The sequence below is a fragment of the Anser cygnoides genome, chromosome Z (assembly GCF_040182565.1).
Source record: "Anser cygnoides isolate HZ-2024a breed goose chromosome Z, Taihu_goose_T2T_genome, whole genome shotgun sequence".
Lineage (NCBI taxonomy): Eukaryota > Metazoa > Chordata > Aves > Anseriformes > Anatidae > Anser > Anser cygnoides.
This window is the reverse complement of record NC_089912.1, coordinates 80,673,061-80,695,986: the sequence shown is the minus strand read 5'-3', so window position 1 is coordinate 80,695,986 and position 22,926 is coordinate 80,673,061. Positions and strand designations below refer to the sequence as shown.

The following is a 22,926-nucleotide window of genomic DNA, read 5'->3' as shown; positions in this document are numbered from 1 at the left end:
GATTGGCCCGCAGGCGGCGCCCGCCGATGACGCGCGCGTGCGCAGAGCGCAGCGCCTCTCCGCGAGGTCCGAGCGGGGACCGGCATGGCGGCGGCCGCGCGGCGCGGCGGGAAACGCGGTCTCTGAGGCGGCCCCGAGCCTCCCCTCCTCTCCCCTCGCCGAACCTCCCGCAGCGCCTCCCGCAGCGCCTCGCCCCGCCATGGCGTCCTACAAGCCCGTGGTGGTGCAGGCGGTGCCCAAGCTCGGGGAGAAGGTGACGCAGGACACGCTCTACTGGCGGGGGTACAAGGTACGGCACGGCCGCCCTCCGGGGGGTCTCCAGCGGCGCCCCGAAACCCGCCGGGGGGGATCCCGGGAGAGCCAGGGTAACGCGAGCCCTGGGCTGATGAAATTAACATCCCCGAGTCATGCTTACTGCGCACCCGGGGGCAATTAAACTATTCATAACCTTCCCTGACTGAACTTTTTTTTTTTTTTTCCAAATAAAAGTCATAATTAGTGGGTCTGTTATAGTGCCCAAAGTGGGAAATAGTGTTAAAAGTAGCCCAGAAGAAGAGACGCCTCATGGGATAGCACTCACAGATAACTTGGTTCTAAATATCATTCTGAGCTCTGTAATAAGAATAGATTTCTTTAATTTCATTTTTGATACTTACGTGTGTTTAATCATCCTAATTACAACTCTTTCAGACGCCTGTTCAGATAAAGGAATTTGGTGCAGTAAATAAAATCGACTTCTCCCCAGTTCCTCCATATAACTATGCTGTTACAGCCTCCTCAAGGGTAAGTAGCTTTTTTTTTATGTTTTCATATTGCTGTTCTTCAACTGCTGTCATGTGAGTGAACTTACTGTCTTTTCCTTTTGCCAGATCCATATTTATGGTCGTTATTCTCAGGAACCGATCAAAACGTTTTCTCGCTTCAAAGATGCTGCCTATTGTGCCACATACAGGGATGATGGCAAACTGCTTGTTGCTGGCAGCGAGGAAGGTAGCATTCGTCTCTTTGATATTAGTGGAAAAGCACCCCTGAGGCAATTTGATGGTCATACTAAGTAAGACAGTGTTTTGTTCTTTGTGTGCATAAGCTTGTCTGGTGTATTTACGTATGTCTGCTTAGCATGTTGTTGAAAATCTGAGTAGTATTCATCTGTGCTGCTTGCAACTTCTGCACGTCTTACTGAAAAGTAGATTTTAAAATTGAATTCCAGATTAGAGTAATGATACTGTTTTTAACTCTAAATGTGAATTGGGCACATGGAAGAATAAATACATATTCTAATTAAGACAGATGTTTGCTGATATATTGTGTAAACACAGTCTTGTGACTGCACGATGTTGGTAAGCAAATTTTATTTGATGCTGGGAGGAGCAGTTGTAAAAAGTGGTTAGAAAAGCTGTGAAGAAATATGTTAGGAAGAGCAGGAATCACTTTAAAAAACAATTAAAAAAAGAAAAAAAGGAAAGTCTGTGCCCCTGGGTGTGGAAGAAGTTGGAGGAGGAATCCTGATCTTTGAGTGAGACGATGACAATGGTAATAATTAGATTAAACAGATTGCTGTGCTCTGGAAGATCTAAAGCTGTTTTATCTTTCTAGAATAATAACAGCAACAACCCTCTTTTATAGGAAAGCACCCATGCAGAACTTGAGATTGTGTTTCTACCTGTCTGAGCTCTCTGGCTGCAGATAGGGTATTATTTGAAGTCTTAATCCCCAGGTTGATTTAGTAAGATCTAAAGTAGCTATGTTTCCTGTCAAAGTCATTCTCTGTTGGGATGTTAAAATGATAATACTGATTTTGGTAGTGATTCCTAAAGGACAAGGAGAGTGTCCAACACAGTCTTACTTAAGGCTTACTATTTTAAATAGCTTAAAGGTTATTATTTCAAAAGGACTGGGCTAGTACACAGACCTCCAAGTAATAAATGCAGAATTTACAGCTCTTGAATGAGCATCCAGTAGATCTGTAAAACTCTTAATGCAGAGCATAGCAGTGCTTGGATTAGCATCTTGTGTGCAAGATCCTTTTCTGACTGGAACTATACAAGATGAACTATTTTTAACTTCTGAAGTGAGGCTCGCTAATTTCCAGTAGTAAATACTTTGCACTTTCAGACTAGAGAGAATCCTTCCCTTCAGCAAGCTCTTTATTTGTGGAAATAAGAATATATTTTAACAATGGCTATTGTGCACTTTGGTTTCTAGAGCTGTTCATGTGGTGGGCTTCCTCTCTGATAAATACCGAATATTTTCTGGTGGTGATGATTATTCATCAAATTTGTGGGATATTCCAAGTGCTACAGAAATTGTGTCATACACTGAACATACAGACTATGTGAGATGTGGCTGTGCAAGTAAATTGAATGGAGATGTCTTTATAACAGGTTTGATTTTATTTTTTATGCATGGTGTTTGTTTTTTTTATAGAACTGAAGAAAAAATACAGTAAATTTTTAATACAGTAGCATCTTGTGTATTTTATTTTAAACATCAACAATCTTCCTGTTCAGAGCCAATCTCGTTTCCTTTTTACTTGCTTTTCACAGCTAATGCTGGTGTTTGTAGGGAAACAAAGTGTTTAACATATTTTTGCTTTAGCCTGTTAATGTTAATGGGGCTATTCTGACTTGCCTTTGAAAGTTGAAGATGCTGTGAATGCATCCTTTAACTGGGATTGATGGAAGTGTTTTATCAGGGCTCTGGAGGAGAGCAGTAGTTCCGCCGCAATTTGTACAGTCTAAAACTTGCAGACTCAGAAATGAAATGTCTTATGAGAAGTTTTTAAGATCAGTTGCCTTTTTTTTTTCTACCAGCAACATTCTATTAATCTGTTGTAAATTTATAAATTAAAATGCTGTGAAAAATCAAGAGTTCTTTGATTTAGGGGGCAAAAGACAGTAGGTTTCATCATGTTTTCTGGTATTTGTTGTTACTAATACACTTGATTAATAGAAGAGAAATAAAGTTAAGAATTAAATTACTTTTAAGACCTGACACGTGGCTAGGACTAGAATTGGAAGCCTTATGCTGCCAGAAGGTTATAAATTAAGTAAACCACTAGGCATTTTAAATGTATGGTGTAAGACTGACCGTTTCCATTTGTCAGGAGCTCCTTTAGATTGTAACACGTGGCCGTTTTACTTCCTGAAATACTTGAATTACGCAACTGAAGCTATTTATGGTGTGTTGTTTGCAGGTTCCTATGATCACACTGTGAAAGTGTTTGATGCAAGAACAAAAAGTAGTGTCATGACAATAGAACATGGCCACCCAGTGGAGAGTGTGCTTCTTTTCCCTTCAGGAGGGCTGCTAGTGTCTGCAGGTACTTAAATAAAATCAATTTTGTTTTCTGCTGGGCCCAATTTGAGAAATCTTTCAGCAGCCGTCTTCCCTGTGTGATGCTTTAATTTGGCCAGGAAGTGGTAAGTATGTAAAAACTAGATTTCTCAAGGATCTTCCTTGGGAACTGGTGTTGATCTGAAGGTTGAAGGTAGGGGTCTTATCTCTGATTTGCTTCTCTTGTAATTAGTTAAAAACTAGTAGTACACTTTTAATGATGAAATGCACTTTATCGGCTCAGTGCTGGCCTGAAGGAACGTAATTAAGAAGTGTTTTGAAAGGTGTGGCTGTACATTTCTCTAAATTATGTTTAGCAATGTTTTTTAGTCTCTTACTATTGCATGAGAAGTCTTGCGATCCAGTAGTGTTTAAATCCTTTTTGTAAGGAATATGTTGAACCAATCAGCTGTGCCTGCAAAACCACCTGAAAAAGAACAGGCTTGTAAGGTGTCTTGTCCCATGGGATAGCCGTAATGGATGGAGAGCACAAGCAGGTGCAGAAAACTCTGTTACAAAGGATGCACTGTGTCACTTGTGTGAAAACTTCTTCAGAGAAGCATAAACGTGTACATGTCCAACTGTTTTGTGCGCTTCTTTCTCATAGGAGGACGTTATGTCAAAGTCTGGGATGTATTGAAAGGCGGACAATTACTAGTTTCACTTAAAAATCATCATAAAACTGTAACTTGTTTGTGCCTGAACAGCTCTGGACAAAGGTTATTATCAGGATCCCTGGACAGGTTGGTATATTTTGGAACTTTGTTTTGCCTTTTTCTCTTATTAACATGAGCATCAGTGAGAGTTGCATGTGCCATTTGGTAATGCATGGGGGGGAACTTCTGAATAAGCATTCGTTTTTTTGAACCTCTGAACTGACCCTTGCTGTCTCAATAAGAAAACTATTCTTATTTTACTTCAATGCAGTTCAATACTGGTTAGCATTTACCTTTAAAAGAGCCCATTTTTGGTGTATCTGTGCTGTTGCTTTTTGTCCCCCGTAAAGTGACCCTGTCAATGGAAGGAATGCACCCAAGGCGCAGAGGTGAAGTAAGTCCTTTGCAAGGGTGCTTTTTGTAATTTTTTATGTTGCTTAGTTCAGTTATACAATCTGTTGTCTCTAAGACATTAGAAGTATGAACTGGTCTGAAGTGACCGTGGTCTATTCTCTTACTCCCTGCCTTCCCTCCGTGCTGTACTTCCTAGGCTCCCTCAAGCTATGTGGTCACAAAGCATAAGCTGTGAAGGGTTGCATTAACTATGTAGCTATGGGTTGTTCAATGCTTATAACACTAAAGTTCATACTTGTAAGATAGTGTTTAGTTTTTTCCTTTGTTAAGGATTTTCCACCTTCAAACGAATCATTAAAGGGCAGCTGGATGCAAAAATACCCATGGATTTAATTCCAGAAATTATCAGTAAATCTTCCATTTAAAATTAAGAACAAGTTAGGAGAAACACTGTCTTAGCGTTTCCTAATAAGTGTTGCTGAAGTCAAGTTGTCTTTACATCTGTCTTTGGTTTCCTTTTCTGCCCTTTCACTGTTTTCATCTTTTTAGTGTAAGGGTAAGTAATCCTTTCTTTTTCTTTTCTGAATCTTTTGCTAGAACCTTCCTGTTATTACAGGAGAGGTAATAACAAAGAAGCTCGCTAGTAGTCTGAAGAAAGCTTTGCTTAAATATTCAGTTTCTTTAAATGATCTCCTAGAAGCTGAGAATGATAAAGTTTCTGTGAAGGCATTAGTAACAAGGTTTTAATCGTCACTGTTCCTATACAGGCACGTGAAGATTTACAGTACGACTTCCTACAAAGTAGTCCACAGCTTTAACTATGCAACATCTATCCTCAGTCTTGCATTGTCAGTAAGTACTTTAAAAGTTTTTATAGGCAGGGTAATTGTAATAAGCTTTAAGTCTCTGAAGTAATTGATTTTTGCTTTCATTGCTATTAGATGTTTCACGGGAATGCTGAACATGTGAACTAGAATCACTGACTGTATTTCTCCTGGGTAAAAATTGCATTTAGAGGTTTAAAACATAATAGATTAAAATAGGTAACCAGATTTTACCCGAATAGATCTATACAAAATTGTGTGTTTATCAGGCACCGTATATAGCGTTGGGGAAGTACGCAGCTTAGAAGGGAAGTCCTTTAAGATGAGTATACACATCTTTTGCTTTTCAGGAACCTTCCAAGTCTTCTTGTATGGCAGTGATAAAAGGAAAAAGTGTTTTATTTCTTTCTTTGGAAGATTTAGAATAGGATGAACCTGTCTTAGAAGTTGTTGATGTTAGAATGATCTGAGGAAAAGAAGAGGAGAGGGCCTGGGGTATGAGCATAAATGAAGGTCTGCCAAACCAGCTGTCTTACTGTCTTGGGAACAGAAAACAAAAATCCTTACTTCTCCAAAGTGTTCCAATGGATAACTGGCTGTTTGGGCAAAAATTTGAAGGCCAGCACCTCTTTTTTTTAAAGCAGAACTGTCATGATGCAGTCACTCCGCCATATAACCAGTAAAGGATATGTAAAAGGGACTGCGAAGGTCTTTGCTACTTTACTATTGTCATGATCTTCTGGAACCAAGGAGGAAGGGCGAGAGCTAAGGGCGACAGAAAATATTCCTGCATGGCATACCTTGTTCCCCAGAGAACTAGAGCTATAGGTCTTGAATGAATTTGGATTAGGTGAAGACTATAGTGGGGCATATCTTTCACAGAACCACAGAAAACATGCTTCAAGCCTCTGCTTCAAGTGCAAAACACATGCCATACCTGCATATCCGATGTTCTTCCAAACTCGTTTGGTGATGATACCAATTTCTGTGTAACTCAAAGAATTTCTCTAGTATAAACCTGTTCAGTCTCTCCATTAGCTTGTACAAAATTTTAACCTTCACTAAATGCCTTGACGAAGAGTTCCATGTCTCTTGACACAACAGTTAGTAAGGGTGCCTCCTTTTGTTCCATTTGAACCTTCACTAGTGTCACTTGATACCCTTAAGGAACACTGAGCAACTGATCTCCATCCATGCCTGTCATGATTCTGTAGGCTTCTATAATATGCTTCCTCAGCTGTCATTTTCCCATGCTAGGGAGTTCTGTCTCAAATCAAGCCAACTTTTTATTCTCCTTATTTTTTTTTTGATTTTTTTCCTACTCTGATTCTGCTTCTGATTTTTGAGAATATAACTTGCATAGGACGTAGGATGTGGACAAATTATGGATTTATTTAATGGCATAACGACCTTCTATTTTTTATTTCTTATGGCATAACGACCTTCTATTTTTTATTTCTTATGTAGTAATTTCTCTCATTTGCTGTTTTTCTTAAAAGCTGTTGAGCATTCAGCTAATATTTAAAATTTTCATATACTTATCTATTAGTACTAATGGGTCAGAACCCACTTTTTAATATGTAAAGTCAGTATTTTTTCTGTAATGCATTATTTAAAATTACAACCTTTATCATCAAATAAATTTACCTTTTTATGTAGATAGAACATATAGCACTGGCTGATGTTTTGAACAACTTTCACTTGTTTCTGAAAATGCTGCTGATCCATATTAGCTCTTTCATAGGTAGCGTTTATGTCTGCTGTATAGCATGTAATATCCAAAGGCAGTTGTACACCGTTTGGAAAAAAAAACACAAACATCCTAGATTATACTTGCTTGTGTATTTGTGAGGAGGATGTTAATGTGTATTTGAATCTTGCTGAGCTAGTCATACTGTATACTTCTAGGTGTTTATTAAAGGCTTGTTAAATAGATAATGTTGCTTAGGATCATAGCTTTGAAGATGGTCCTTCAGGTACAGGGAATTTGACAACAGAACCCCATAGAAGTGTCTTCTAGCTTAAATTTTTCTATGATAATGTGATTTGAATTTTATTATTACACATAAAAGTTGAAAAATATGCACAGTAGTAATGCATGTGTTGTCAAATAAAACACTAGGTTCCTAACTCTGTGGTTTTTGCATTTTAGCCTGAAGATGAAACTATAGTTGTAGGCATGACCAATGGGGTGCTAAATGTTAAACACAGAAAACCTGAAGAAAGCAAAGAAAAGTCTCAAAAGAAGAGACAACCAGCATATAGAACCTATGTGAAAGGAAGAAATTACATGCCAAAACAGGTAAGGTGAAGTGAGAAAATGTGTCTCGAAGCACTCAAGATTTCTTTTTTTTTGTGTGCACTAAGTTGAAGGGAGGCAAGACACAAAGACATACAAGCTTGTCCATAGTAGTAGGTTTACATTTTATATCTACACAAATTCATTGTGTTTGTCTTGCTCTGAACTTATATTTCAATTCTAGGAGGATTTCTTTGTCAGTAAGCCTGGAAAGTGTGTTTTGAGGAAATACGACAAGCTACTGAAGGGCTTTCAGTCATCCAAGGCCCTTGATGCAGTATTGGAGGTAAGGCTTTGCTTCTGTTTCATCAAAGTTGTGTGCTGTCATTCAAAGTGGATTTTTCTGTATCTTGAACTAGTTTTCTTTCGGTGTATAAACAGAAAGTAGTCAAACTGTGTGGGTTCCTTGTGCGTCCTTTGTTCATTTTATTTTTTGCAAACTGATACCATCCCTGTTTTCTGTATCAAGATGTTGCTTTGATACTAAATTCTTCTATGTGTTCAGCCACACATCAGGCTTTATACCCCTGAAGTTACGGTTGCAGTTATGCAGGAACTAAACCGCAGAGGAACACTAAGGAGCGCACTTGCAGGCCGAGACGAGAAGCAAATTAGTCTCCTCCTTACCTTTGTGACAAGGTATTATTTTACCTTACTTACTCTGACAACTTATTTTGAGACCCATATTTCTTACTAGCTTTTGCCACAGGGGCTCAGGAGATCATGTTTGTAGCACTGGTTGAAATTTCATGTGCCTTTTGCTTTCTGATGCCAAGGTCTCGGATTTTGGCTGTAGTACTGAGACAGTTTACATGTTAGCACAAAATGATTTTGTTGATATTATGAAAGCCACCGAAAGAGACCGTTTTGCCCCTTTGCCCCACATTTTACCCTTAGTCTGTTATTTTTTGTCTTTTCAATGCAACCCATGTCTTAACATACCTGAGGCTTTTGCCAGTCCTCCAGTCCCTGCTGTCTTTGTGAAAAGAGGAGGGTAAATAACACATGGAGCTTTTTTGACTCATAACGCTGAGTGCTGTTCTGTGAGGTCTCTTTCCTAAGAAAAATGTTATCTGTATGCCAGTATGACAGAGCTGCTTGTAACTTTCATTTTTCAACACATTACAATGGCGATGTGTTCTAATTTTGCAGGCGTGTAATTGAACCTAGATTTACTCCAATACTGGTAACTGTCGCAGATATGATCACTGGTAAGTGCCACACAAGGAAGACTTTCAAAGCCCAGCAGCTAATTTGAAAATAAGGTGAAAAATGCTACCCTTTTAAGAAACTATGCCTACGTAGTTTAGTTTATAAACTCAATGGCGATAAAATGATCCAAAAAGAAATTTTGCTAGACAGCATTGATCCTGCAGACAGTATAAATCAGATACTGTCTGTGAGGTTCCTCATGGTTTCTTAATTTTTTTTTTTTTTGGTTCTTCATGTTTCTGTACTTCTGTAGTACAAGTGACTTCAGTTTCTCCAATGAGGTAAAATAGTATTCGATATAGTAAAAACTTCTTTTTCTGTTAGTTTGACTTATATATTACTGTGGGTATGTACCAATAATTAACACTGTTTTTCAGAACACTAGCAAAGTTGTCTTATTTGTCTGCAACGTTGGATTAGTGCCACGTTCTTTAAATGTCTATCTAATTAGCCAATATAATTTCTACATCTTTAATAGGTATGTCTATCTTAAGTGACTCTCTTCTTTACAGATATTTATCAGCCTGTGCTTGGACAGTCAGCAGTTGTAGATAAACAATTCTTGAGGCTTCAGGAAGCCATAGGAAGAGAGATTGACTATCAAGAGGAACTACTAGAAGTTTTAGGAATGATGGATGCACTGTTTGCTACTTTGACTAAGAAAAAAGCTACATATCTAGAAGAGAACACAAGTAATGGTCTTACAAATACTCTGGATCAAGATATGTGTAACTAGCTGATGTCCACCACAACAAAAACTATATGGACTTGAAATAGATGACCTGTTCTCCTGACAACTTTTTATAATAGTGACTTTCAAAATAAGCCCCTCTCTGCATAAGTTCTGTCTTGCAGGATTTGTTTTTGAAGAGGACAAAGCATAGAAGACAGAGGAAGAAGGACTTTTTCAAGATTCTCCATGTAATATTTTTAGAACAACTGAGTTTTAAACTTTTATTCCAAAGCTATTTAACTTTTAATGAGTGTATTGTGCATCCAGTACTAAGTCATGATTTGATTTTGGAAAAACAATCAGTAATTTTTACTTTTTGTTTACTAGAAAATAATTACAAGTTTGTCTGATTTTAACATGTTATCATCCTTATTTAAGTTTAGTGTCCCATCTCAGGTACTTGGACACAGGAGTAAAACCATGTATGTATTTGATATAACTTGACAGTGTTGTGTTTTCTTTCATTGCTTTGTCTGCACTTCAAACTTCCATAAATTCATAGAAAACATCAAAATAAAAAGAACTAGTACATGTAGGTGTTTTTTTGTACGGTAGAAGAAATATGCTTCTATATTACTGGAAAAACTCGTTTCTTTTTTTGAAGAGTGATGTATGTTTATGACTTCCAATTCTCAAGAAAAAAGATAATCCTTGCATCTAAGGGGACATGAATTCAAAATAAATTAACGTAGTAAGTAAATAAATTGTACACCAATGAGGAAATCATCAGGTACATATAATCCAAGAGATTTTTCTTAATTCTATCACTGTTGTTATACAGTAGAGTCTAATTTTTTTATAGAATAAAATCATAGAATCACTCAGGTTGGAGAAGACCCTTTTTCATCAAGTCCAACCATCGCCTAACGCTACCAGTTCCAGTAGTAAAACATGTCCCTAAGTGCTACATTCACACAAATTTTGTATTAGAATGATGGGGTAGTTGGTTTTTGTTTGTTTGTTTGTTTGCTTTTTAAACTTCAAGTGAAGCTGAAGTAAGATCGTATACTTTAGAAAGAAAGGTGTACCAAAGGCCACTCACATTTAGGATGACAGTTTGGTAAAAGTTCATTTGTGGTCTGTTTTTGTGTTTTCACCTGGGGCTGAAACTTACTGGGATACCATAAGAATTTCCCTCAAAAGGAATTTGTACATGTCTGGCAGTTGGCAGTGAATGATGTTTATCAGTATAACTTGGAAATTTTTTCCAAGTTTTAAGTACATTCAGGTAACATTTTCTGAGTTTTACCTAAAATCTTACTGTCTTTGACTTGAAAAATGTGGAATAGTACCTGCTCTGCTGTGAAATCAATATGTGACCAATATATCTTCCTGGCTACTGGGATTTGCTAGTTATACTTTGAAGACTTAAGATAATAATGGGTAATCGTGAGGAACATGTTCTTGCAAACTTCAAACATTTCTCAATGCTTTTTCATTTTCTCAGTGCTTACTTTACTATTTTTTATCCTATTGCTGCTAATAGAGTTGAACTTTCTTTTGTCTTTTAGGAAATCTTACTTTTAATTGTGTGACTTAATCAGGTAGTATCTTTTAGAAGACTTAATATAAAGGTTCTGGAGTGAGAAGCTCTTCCTGGAGCCTCCTCCTTCCACAACTCTTCAGTAGTACCTGTTGAAGGTGGATGTTTCTCTCAACAGCCATGTTCCATGACTTGAGGACCACAGCCCTTGACATCATTGTCTAAATTCTTATTGATGATCTTCCTATCTGAATTATGCATTCATTGTACTGCCTTGAAGTTTGATGTGCGGCTTGCAGCAGCATGGGAAGGAGTTGCATTAAAATAGTAGATTAGTTTGATCTTACAGTAATATGATTAATTATGAGGTTTCCCGTTCATGTTATTCTGTCCAATGAGCTTGCCAAGGTATCATTTACACAAAGAGAAATCTGATCAAAAGGTGGAAAAATATGGTATTTTAAGATCTTCATTTCTAAGAAGGCTACTAAAATCAAGTTTTGAAGATTTTTAACAAAAAGGCAAACTGATTTTTGTTCCTTAAGTAGAAGTTGTATCATGAGTTCTGGATTCACTGCCTTTGTGTTGAAGGCTAGTATTTGTTCGGGTGAAAGCTAGTCTGCTTGTCAAACTTGTCTGTTGTTTGTGACCCTGTTTGTTATGAAAAAATACTGATTTTTTTTTCCTCTAATAGTTTTTTTTATCCCATGAAGCTGTATGTTTTTTTTTTTCTCAGTACCTACGCAGTTAAATTACAGAGGAGTCAAAATAAGGCATATTACTACTAATAAGGAACCTGTTGGCATTCTGCAGCAATAGCCCGTAGTAGAAGGGGCTGAATGATGCTCAGCATATTGTCTGTGAAGATCCATTGGTAGTGGTGGTTGCTAAAAGGATGCTATACAATCCATAATGAATTTGACACAGGAAACAGTAAAATGTGAAGGGGGAAGAGTAAAGCTGCAGGAAGTGTAGTATTGAAGTGACTAGTAAAGCAAGCAAATTCTGAATGTTTAATGCTGTAGGCGTGAGGAGCTGGATATAAATGAAGATGAGAATATTCTTGCTCTGTATGTACCAGGTTGCATTCCTCCATGATCAATTGCGTGAGCTGTCATAGAAGGGTTTTTATTTATTTCTGCTACTGTCCCAGGGTACGTGCTTATTCCAGCCCTCCTCAAATTAAATAGGTTGCAGTTTACAGGGAAGTCACTCTTGCTGACTCACTGATGGAATTCTGGAGTTGAGACAATGTAAATCAGACCATGTACGTGCAACTATAAGCAGCAAATTGCACATTTAGATTCTAGGGTTTTGACGCAGAATAGCTTTATCTATACTGTCTAATATTTTAACCTTCAGCCAGAGATTTTGAAATCTAGGTTTGAAATCTCTTGAGTTCACTAAGAGCAGAAAAGACAGGAATGTGTCAGGAAAAATTTTAAGCGCATTAAAGCAGGCTTGAGACGTATCATACTTAAAATAAAACTCACCTCTTCATAGATTCCGAAAATATCTTTTGACCCTGCACAGAGGGAGCAACCTCTTGCAGATTGCAGAAGCACATCTGGATGGTGAATTTGACATTGGTGTTGCCAGCAAATAGCCATCCTTAATCAGACTCTTTCATGTTTCTGCATCTAAAAACAATCAAAAGGTTTAAATGGCTCTAATGATGCTTGTGTAACACTGGCAATTCTTGCCAAATACTTGATTTAGATTTGCATGCCTGCTTGAGCTCAGAGTTTGTGCAGGTTACGGTTGCAATGTTTCTGGTTGCCCTGGATAATCATCGTCTACCTTTCAATGGCATTCCTTGGTTGGAGCCTGTAATGCACTCCAGTGAAATAATGCAAAACAAGTAAAAGTTTTAACAGAAAAAAACGACATCGGATTTTATAGGATATTGCATTTCAGTATTTAAAACACAAATTTTGTACCTGCAGAGCAAATTTTCAGGTAAGATCTCACACATTTTACACTTGAGAAAGAGAAGTAACACTAAAGAAACAGAAGCCCCCTATTTAATTTTTGGTTTAAATTTCTCATTTAAAATCCCCTTTAAAAATGAAGGGAGAGATGTATAAGAACACTATGTTGTAAAAGTATTTGAGTGTATGTCTTGGTCTTAATCCTTGCCTAGATAGCTGTTTGTAGTTTCTGTGACATGCTCTGAAGATAGGTCATGTAAAATGAATTATTATTATGATTGTTATTATTTTATTTATTTTTGAGTAGCTTTGCTTTCTGGATCTTACTGTACCACAACTAACACCTCTTCAAGTCTACAGGAGAGGATTATTTCAGCATTCTTCTTATTTCTGTAAGAATTTATTCATACTACAATATCAGAAGTTCACATGGAGAAGTTTCTCCAAGCTATGTTACTTGGGAGGCAGAAGAAGGATATTATTTAGTAGTTGTGGTACAATAAGGTCCAGAAACTGCCTCTCTGACTATGCTTTCCATTTTGTAACATTATTTGTTGCATGTGTGTTAAATTCTAGGCATCATTCATTTAAATATCTCCATTCTTATTAATTAATAAGTAATGGCAAAGATTCTTGGCTTTAAGAAGTTTTTTTTTGCTTTAAGCTCCATATAATAACTGATATGTAGAAATGCTAGCATTAAGAACGTTATTCTATGATGGGATACAGCAAAATGAAAAAGTTCACCTTGAACTTAAATTGCAAAACAGCCAAAAACCCTTGCCCACATTTATTCAAATGTTGCAATGTGCCAGTTTGTTTCCTTTGTCACTGTTCTCAAGCAGGCCGTTGTCTTCAAATACTAATTCTACAAAGTGCAGATAATACTGACCTTTTTTTTTTTTTTTTTTTTCTTTTCCACATTTACTACTGCAGCAGAAATAGGTCTGCACATCAAGAAGAAATGAGTAAATGTTAGTGATGTACATCTCCTGGGCAATGGCTGTCACTCTGACGTCAGGGTGCTCAGTATAATCAAAAGACAGTCTCTGAAGTGTGTGTGTTTTCCTTGCTTTGATATTCGAGTCGGTCAAGAAAAACCTACTTGTCATATTGCATACCTATATATGTACACACGACAAACTTACCTAGATGCTTGTTTGCATGATGGAAATCCACAAGAGGATTCCTCTGGAACTGAGATCTAGGCTGGTATCTTAGCATGAGGCTGTGTTGCAAATTATGTAAAATAAATTACAAGACTTAACTAGTTATTTTTGTAACTTTTTCAATGAGGAAAATTTGAAGTTGAAATCCTAAGGGTCTACAGCTGCTGCAAATGCACTTATTCTCGTCTTCTGTTCTTGGGTAATATACAGGTGGATAGCTTGCTGGATGCTTCCAGTAAAGTATGTTGGGGGCTGGCTGTAGAGAAAAGGTGCTGTGAGTTAGCTGCCAGACACCGCTAACCTGTAGTCAGTGGATGTATCACCTTTACAATTTCAGTAGTGGATTTGTTTTAATAGGTGCATCACAGAAAGCTCCTGCTTCCTTGTACTCTGAGCAGAACTTTGCGTGATAAACTACGTGGAGCAAGGAAATGAAAACTTTCAAGTTTTAAAGATGGAAACAGACTGTGTAAAGCTGTGAAAGTCCCTAAAACACAGGGATGAGCCAGATTTTACTGGCGGCTTTGTCTCTTTCAGGGGGCTATCTTCGCTATCTATGCTCTGTTGCAGCAAATATATTACCTTTTAAAAAATCCTACTGAGACTATCATGCATTTAGATGGGTGAATGAAAGTGAATTACAGAACTAAAATTGCAATGAGGGCATCTGGTAAAATGACAAAAAAAATAATAATGAGAAAGTTGAATTTTTTATTATGAAGTTTGAGTCTAGTGGTGATTTTGTGCTGCTAACTAGGAGCTTTCACGGTATTTACCAGCCTGGGTACATCTTTTCTTTTATTTGAACGTGAAACATGTGAGCCTTCTAACATCAGATTAGGAAGATGTCAGCCTCAATTGTGTTGCTGTTTCCTGTGCATGTTTTTTTGCTTGTTTGTTTTACAGTACCAATCTGTGTTGATAGTTTAATGTGTTTACTATTCTCATTTTAAATGTTTTTTGTTTTAAATGGAAATCAAATTAATGGAAATGTTGATCTGAGATAGACTCCGTGTGTGTGTGTGTGTATGCGCGCACAAGAGAGAGAAAGTAGGTTATTTGCTTCACCCTCTGCAGTGAAGCAAGGAGTAGAACTGCATATCTGACGTCAAACTTTTTCTTTAGACCTCTGAAAGGAGTCCTTACCCTCTATACCCAGTGAATCGTGGGGAACAAACCATCTTCTACTGTTGTCTTTTCTTAGCCTTTACTCCACTCCTTGTTGAAATGCCAGCTTTTATTTATTTATTTTTTCCTTACCTCTGAAGAACAGCAGATCATGACACTTTTTTTTTTTGTTATTGCTGTTTTTTGTTTGTTTGTTTATTGCTTGATTTATATTTGTGCTCATATTGCTGCCTTTGGCCAAGGAGAGTTCAGAAGTCAGGACCTGCAATTATCCCTCTGGGTGTGGAAAAAGAGTACAGGATATAAAACAAGCACGGCAAGAGCACACTTTCATCTTAGGTGATACTCTCGGAGGACTTGTATAACTGATGCTTCACAGCGAAACAATTCCCCGTGCATTACTGACAGCACTTGCATGAACTTTTTTCATCCCCACAGCACCGTGCAACACTGCTGCTGTTGCACGGGCAGTACGCTGTCCCCCTGCGTGAACTAATTATTAAGCTGCACGAGAAAACTGCGATCCGGTCCTGCCCCCAGCCCAAGCCTGGGGTACTCCGCGCCCCATCCTGCCCCTGCCCGGGCTGTGCGAGCAGGCAGCGGGGAGCCAGCGCCGCCGCCCCCTTTCCGAGCACAGCTCAGACCACGAACCCTGGGCGGGAGGCAGGGTCCCACGGGCCGGGCCAGGGCCCCTGGGGGCTCCGAGGCCGGCAGAGGGCAGCGCTGCGCTCCGAGAGCCGCCCAGGGGCCGCCCAGGGGCCGCGCAGGGCTCGTCCCCGACTGGGCGGTGCGCGCGGGGCGCGGCTGGGCACCGGCACCGGCATCGGCATCGGCATCCCTTCCCTGCTCGGAGCTTCCTTCCCTCTCCCCGCGGGCAGGTAAGGCCGAGAAGGGGGGGCAGCAGCCCTGGGACGGGGCCGGCAGCCCCCCTGCGGCACCTGCCGAGCGGCGAACCCCGGCAGCCCCCCGGTGCGACGGCGTTTGGCGGCCGGGACGCGGTGCCGGAGCCGCGGGACGGTGCCGTGGGAAAGGGGGGGCTGCTGAAGTCCCAGGGGGGCAGACGGAGGTGCTTTTATACCCGTAACTATAGCTAACTTTAACTGTATCTGTAGCTCTGCCTGTGTCTGTAACTATATACAAAGCTATATCCGTAACGATATCCATATCTATAACTGTATCTATAACACCTATATTATCCATAGCAATAACTGTATCTGTAACATCTATGTCTATACTATCAATAGCTATAACTGCATCTATAACACCTATATCTATATTTCTGTTTATTCCTTATTTTGCCTGCAGAGCCGCTGTTTTTTCTCAGCTCTTGTCCCTAACGAGGTGTCTTGTTTTAAAGGTGAAAGCCTTAGCCTCTCTGAGCAGGAGCAAAGGAGTTTTTTTAAACTGTTTTAACTAACTAAATAAAAGAATTAAAAGCTATTCTAACAATAACATTCCTAGAAACAGATTTAGAAATGCTTTTATGCAGTCTTTTTTGTTCTATGGCACTGGTGTGTGCAGCTTAGAACTGCATATATTTTCAACCTGAACGGTGGCTCTTATGAAAAAAAAAGAAGTCTCTGAAAACCTTCTGCATTCTTTTGCACTTACTCCTACATCTGCGTTTGGTGGTATACAAAAATGGATGTAGTTTCCACAGATCGTTATAAGACACTCAAACGTGATAAGAAGCCCAGCAGATGACATACTTTATTTCTTTTTCTTTTATAGAAATAGTTTACTCTCTGCTGTGCTTTGCAGAAATAGGACTTCAGGAGGCATTTGATTAAAAGGGACTTTTCCACATCGTTGCAAAACTACTATGTTCTGAAAATTTAGTATAAAAAATGTCAGGACAAAATCTGGTGAAAAGACTCAGTAGTTTAGTGTTTTTCTTTTTTTTCACAGCAATGTCTGAATATTGAATGCAATAAAGTAAGTGATCACGTTAATAATAGCTACCAGGAAACTCATCTGGTCTTCTCAGTTGACGTGTAAATTGGGCATTTCTGCCAACATTTTGTTACGTAATATCATACAGGAGTATTCTTTTTCTCGGTCTGAAGCTGCTGCTGTTATTCAGGAGAAGTTCCTATTGTTTCCCCCCAAGAATAGTTCCTTTGTGTGGCTGCTTCGGAAGGGTATGGTGTGTAAAATGGCTCACCGTTCTTTTGATCTGAATAACATGTTGAACAAGAATTTGTACCAGGATATAGGAAGGACAGCCTATGACTAATATGGTGACTCAGAAGATCCAGTTCCAATTTTTGGCTTTGCCAGCTGAAAGCCAGATCTCTGCATGTCCTTGTGTCAGTCAGTTGGCACCTGAACATCTTAATTTTCAGTTTATAGACTGGGTGGGATAAGGTAATCTTAGAGCAGGTACATACATTCTCTGTGCCTCCTACAACTGTTTCAGATGCTAGCACGCTACCTAGAACAGCAGGCAGAAGTTTTATCACAGTGAAAGTTAGTGCCTGAGTTCTCTTCTGTAGTACCTTGAGTATTACTGCATCAATATACTGTATCTAGAGCATCTTGTCACCTCTTGGGAATGCTTTTTGGATTTTTCCTCAATGCCGTTTGCTGAAATTTTTCAGAAATTACAGCTTTTTAATTGATGTCCTACTGACTAGTTGAACTGTGTGACTTGTATCTCAAAGGCTCTGCATCGTTAAGATGGATGCTGTTAGCAAGTGGGTCCTGCTAAACTACCTCAATGGTTAAAGGAGAGCTGGGAAGTGGGGTAGTCACCCTTCTGAAGGGTGCAGCCACTTCTTTGAATACCAGAATATCTAATGACTGTTGACATCAAAAATTTATTTCTCTCTCCCTCCCTCTCTCTTTTTAATGGCTGTACTTTGTTGTGCTTTGCACAACCTACAGGCAACACATTTAGCCACATAATAATGTGAATAAATTTTGCTAGCAGAATTGTTTGCACACTAGTTATGATATGGACTAAGTAAAGAAAATTGTACCTCGATTGCTGGAGATAAGGCTAATTTAGCAGGGGAAGCAGCTGGAAAGGTCTGTGCAACAATATGCTGACTAAATTTGGCTGGGAAAGAGTCAGTAAACACAGAGCTGTACCATGACAGTTTTATGTCTCATCTCAGCATGTGGCCGTATTCTGGAGAAGTCAGAGAGAAGACTTCCCAGCTAAATCTGTCAGCTTTGGAAATGAAATTGTGTTCTTGGTTTATGTGCAGCTGTTATTGGTAGGAGAGTGGAACTTGTTCGTTTGAGCTTCAGGCTTTCACCTACACACTTTGAAAGATGAAGGAAGAAGTAAGATTTTAGAAGGAAAAATATTTCTGCAGAGCTTGTGAATTTGAATAAACCTATTAAGATTTTCAGGCAATGATCTCTTTCACTTTCAATTTGCAGTTTGGACAAAGGGAAGAGAATTGTATAGTTTCCAGGAAATACATTTAAATAAGCAGTTTGCCAATGTTCAGTGTTACAGAGTGCTCCACATATTTGAAAATGTGAAAATATAGAGGTAAGGTCACCCAGACAACCTTGAATTCTGCTCTGCAGCTGCCCTTGGGATAATCAGAAAGTGGGACTGTCTCGTATCTCCAAAGCAGGCTGAGATGTACTCTGACTGTTCCTGAGTTAAATAAGCAGTGCTCTCAGGGCAGTTAATTCTAGCTGTTCATGAATGTGGATGAGAAATTACAGGAGTATCATTGTACACACAATGTGTCCCCTAACTTTGTTAGTTCTAGCACTTCGGTGGATGGCCAGGAGTGACTGATGATGAAGCATTGCTGATAGTAGCGTTGGGGCACGGATTTGGTGGCATTTGTAAAAACAAACATTTCTGGTCCACTTTTCTGCTACCTTCTAAGTGAACCGTACAAGTATAACTACACTGTGTAAACCCTTTAATGATATAATTAGTATTATGACTTCACAATAGAGAACCTAGGGAGTGATAAACCCTAAAACCATTAAAACAAAATCAGTAGAAAGCAATTTTCTATGTCAAAACTGGCATTAAAGGAGTAAGGGAAGTGAGACAGATGTCTGGCAATGGTATCAAACAGGTTTTATGTTTTTGTATTTTAGGGCCCATTTGTTTTTCTTTTTGTCTTTTGGTAATGTATAACCAAAGTTTTCTAAGGTTTCTAAAATCTAGAACTCTGTTTTGGTTTTAGATGAAATGAAAATGCTACATTAAGAATGTTAATACAGGAATGCATAAAGAATAAACTTTGCCAACTTCAGGAACTAGCTGCTGTCAGAGAGGCACTTTTCTAGAGTAGTTTTTGTTGTAAAATCCAAATCATTCTTAAAAGTGTAAAAGGTTGTGACGTTTTTTGGAGAGTCTTTAAATATTTTCTCTATGAAGGAGTGGAGTACAGTAGCCATAAGTAAGATGAGCTTTGGAAGATTTAATACTCTTTACATCTCCATTGTTGAAAAGAGAGCTATTTAAAAAGGTGTTTAGCTGCATTTCTTCTATTCACATGTTTCAAGAGCAACTAATGTTTGGTGAAGTAATCAACATTAATGCAAGCAGCTTCATTATAAATTTATTAGGCAAGGGTTCATTTTACTTTTCAGTTTGAATAGTGTTCAAAGGAACTAAGAGAGAGTATGCTTGCAAAGTTTTTAGCTGAGGATTTTGCTTCGTCTCCTCTCCACCCTCCTCGTGCTATACATTTTCATGAAAGTCAGGTGTAAGAATGGAAGATCAGTCAAAAAACTTGGCTGCAAAGGTGCAAATATTTGTATTTTGGAATGTAGTGTTACATTTAGCATGGGTACAGTTTGAGCTTTCTACTTTTTTCCTGTCTTTTAATTCTTCCAAGGTCTTTTAACCAGGTTCAGAGCAAGGATCTGTACATAAAATGATGTTCTGTACTAAATTACATCTGATCTCTGTACAGTGCATTTCCTGGTGCTTTAGAAGCAGTGAGTGAGCCTTTACCTGTGTATACATAATGTAACTGATGGAATCCGTAAGTCAAAAAATAGTTTGGTTCAGTTGCCATATTTATTGAGAAGAAGCAGTGGGATGAACATTATTAATGGAAACTAGCTGCTCCATGAGCACCATACTAGAGTAGCACTGTTTTTGAAAAGTATTAAGATATGAAAAGTGCAAACACAGTATGTAAAATAATTCATATCCATCTTAGAGGCTGTTTTTTTGGGTTGATAGAGCACCTACCTCCTATGCACTAATGAATTATGCTTAACAGTAACACAGTGATATAGGTGATGTGTAACACAGCCATGCAGAGGAAGATAGCTAGGTGGAAGCCCTCTTAAAATGCTTGTGCTGCTAGACTTTTTGCACTTTTTACAATTCATGAGGCTTTTTTGCTTAGAAAATTATGATGCATTTTCAAGCACCATGAATGATAATTCTAGGGATTCCTGCTTACTTTCCAGTGGGGTCTGGGTGGGATCCACTCTTACTTTCTTGTTGCTCTACTTGATCAGAAATCAAGGTTTAATGTGCTTGTTTTGATGGTAGTAATAAGACTGTAAGTCTCAGCGTTCATAAACATGGGTTTAAATATGAGCATCACACACACACACACACAGAAAAGGAAACGAAAAAAGAGGAAGAATTGAATTCCAAGCCACCTATGAAGTATTACTGGAGGCTTATTTGACCTGCAGTCACTTACATTGCAATACATGAATTATCAGTAGTGCTCTGTGGCACAGAAATGTGGGATGATGGTCTGAAAGGAGAAAAGAGGGAGAAGTGTCCAAAGACTTTATGTTTTGTTATCTTTGAATAGGCACATGGAAGAGAAATATGAAAGAAATACTGCTGCTTGTACTTCATAGCACTTTGCTATGCTTACACAAACCATGCTACCTACTGAGCCATGGAGCCTTACATGGCAGCAGGAGAGCCCTGAGTTAAGTGAAGTCCACACCAGTGCTGGATCACAGAGAACCTTCAGAGCATGTGTCCTGTTGTCACTTCCTCTGTATCTTTCTCCCAACATTGAATGCTTCATTTGCAGTAAAGAGGAGAAAGTCAAATTCTGAGTTGCAAGCCAGGTTGCAGTAGGATCAGCAGGTGTCATCTACTGTTCAGGAAAATAGTGATGGTACACAGTAGGTGCCAGGACAATCAAATAGCAATAACTGAAGGACTGAAGGGTCACCTTGTCAGCTGGCAGAAATGCCTTTCCACCGAGGTTCAGATAATGCTTTTCCTTATCCGATTTCTTTGGTGTATGTAGAATGAGAAGTTTGATAACTGGAGTCTTTTCCATTAAAATGCAGTTAAGTCAATATACTGATGGAAAATAAAAACTTCAGGTATTTTCTTCTGGCCTTTTTAACATGTTTTGATAGTTGGGGAAACCATGCCTTAAAATGCTGAAATTTGTGATGTTGAAAGAAATAGGATGTAAGAGTCCCATGATTAGCAGTCAATAAATTAGATATTGTGAGAGCAAGAGAAAGGTATAGGAGGGATTATTTATATATCTTGCACTTTGATAAAACCCACAGAACTTGTTGAAGTTCATTTCAATAAAACTTGAGCTTGTCAGGAGACCAGTAATAGCATTTGATAATAGATTTAATGGACAATGTAGATTAAAAAAAAAAAAAAGATAAACCATTTTATTTTCAAGATTTTTTTGTTCTTTCTTGTATACTTACTTCTACTTGGCTGAAATGCTCACCACAACAAATACTTCCAGTACATCTACTACTAAACTGAATCAACCTGGAAGCTAAAAAGGTATTTGTTTGTGTAGATGAATTCTGCTTCCTGCTGAAGTAGGTGTGAGGTTGATGTTTGTGGGCAATGCCTGAAACTGGAGCTGTTTGCCTGTTAGGTGCCCATCCCACCAGTTTCTGTGTCAGAAGCACATATGTTGGAGGAACAGATGAGGTTGTGCTCTGTGGAATGATGTGTATCCATTGTTTCCAGCTTGACATGGAGTCCATGCTTGCTGCTCAGGGTTGGATTCCTCCTCAGTTGTCTATGTGATAGTCCTTGGCTACTGGCGAAAGTGCAGTTTGGGGACCTGAGCTGCACTTGGAGGAGGTATGGATGAGGTGAGTGGCAGGATTCCCTTCAGTCCCTCTCTCTGAAATGGAAATTGCAAACGAGCAGCTCAGTAGCCAGAGCTGAGTATTTCCTCCCTACGTGCATCCTCTTCCTGCCACTCCCAGCTGCTTCCAGCAAGCAAACCAAGTTACAGTAAGCCCCAGATAGAGGAAAGACGTGAGCCATTCGTATGAAACCTTTCTTAAACAACCAGCACTCTGAAGAGTGAGAGAAGAGCAGAACTGTCTGCTCGGTGTTGACAGTTACTCGTTCTTCTGCAGGAGGCAAAAAAGGCATCATTGGGGATGCTTTTGTCTCTAGGAAAAAACATTATAGGCTGGATTGTCAGGGGAGCGCACATTGAAAATACTGAGCATATTTCTATGTGGTTCTAGTCAGAGTTCAGCATCCAATGTTTTCTGAGTGCTGTACAGGAGAACACTGATTGCCTCAAATGACATAAATCTCTGGGCTGTTTATCCACTCAGGATCAATACTGAGCTAGGAGCTTGGTGTTTCAGAATGACTGAGCTCCCAGAGGATCCACAGTGGTCACAGCACCGAGCCTGCCAGAGTTCAAGAAGCGTTTGGACAATGCTGTCAGACACATGGTCTGATTTTTTGGGTGTTCCTTTGGGGACCCAGGAGTTGGACTCAACGATCCTGGTGGATCCCTTCCAGCTTGGGATATTCCGATTCTATGATCCACAGGGTGACATAAATGAAGGGTGAAGGGAACTAAAGTTGGGATGGCATCAT

The 22,926-nt window shown here is 39.0% G+C and overlaps 2 protein-coding genes across 6 annotated transcripts in view; both read left to right on the top strand.

Annotated features, from left to right (window-relative positions):
• Positions 1-55: 55 nt before the first annotated feature.
• On the top strand, positions 56-9,853 carry UTP15 (UTP15 small subunit processome component). The gene is made up of 12 exons (XM_048049851.2): positions 56-289; positions 691-783; positions 870-1,054; positions 2,206-2,384; positions 3,197-3,322; positions 3,944-4,079; positions 5,114-5,198; positions 7,323-7,472; positions 7,654-7,755; positions 7,975-8,108; positions 8,622-8,680; positions 9,194-9,853. Exons 1-12 carry the CDS (start codon positions 200-202, stop codon positions 9,415-9,417), a joined length of 1,563 nt encoding a protein of 520 aa, XP_047905808.1. The 5' UTR covers positions 56-199; the 3' UTR covers positions 9,418-9,853.
• A 5,930-nt stretch (positions 9,854-15,783) lies between these two features.
• The window catches only part of ARHGEF28 (Rho guanine nucleotide exchange factor 28), a 127,302-nt gene continuing 120,159 nt past the window's right edge, over positions 15,784-22,926 (top strand). For all 5 annotated transcript variants that reach the window (XM_066989042.1, XM_066989040.1, XM_066989043.1 and 2 more), the window contains exon 1: positions 15,784-16,003. The gene's annotated coding sequence lies outside the window, so the exon portion shown is untranslated. The remainder of the gene's footprint in view (positions 16,004-22,926) is intronic.

Coding starts and splice junctions, on each gene's coding strand:
- UTP15 (XM_048049851.2), top strand. CDS start 200: ATGGCGTCCTACAAGCCCGTGGTGGTGCAGGCGGTGCCCAAGCTCGGG. Junction 5,199..7,322: donor TCCTCAGTCTTGCATTGTCA/GTAAGTACTTTA, acceptor TTTGCATTTTAG/CCTGAAGATGAAACTATAGT. Junction 7,756..7,974: donor CCCTTGATGCAGTATTGGAG/GTAAGGCTTTGC, acceptor CTATGTGTTCAG/CCACACATCAGGCTTTATAC.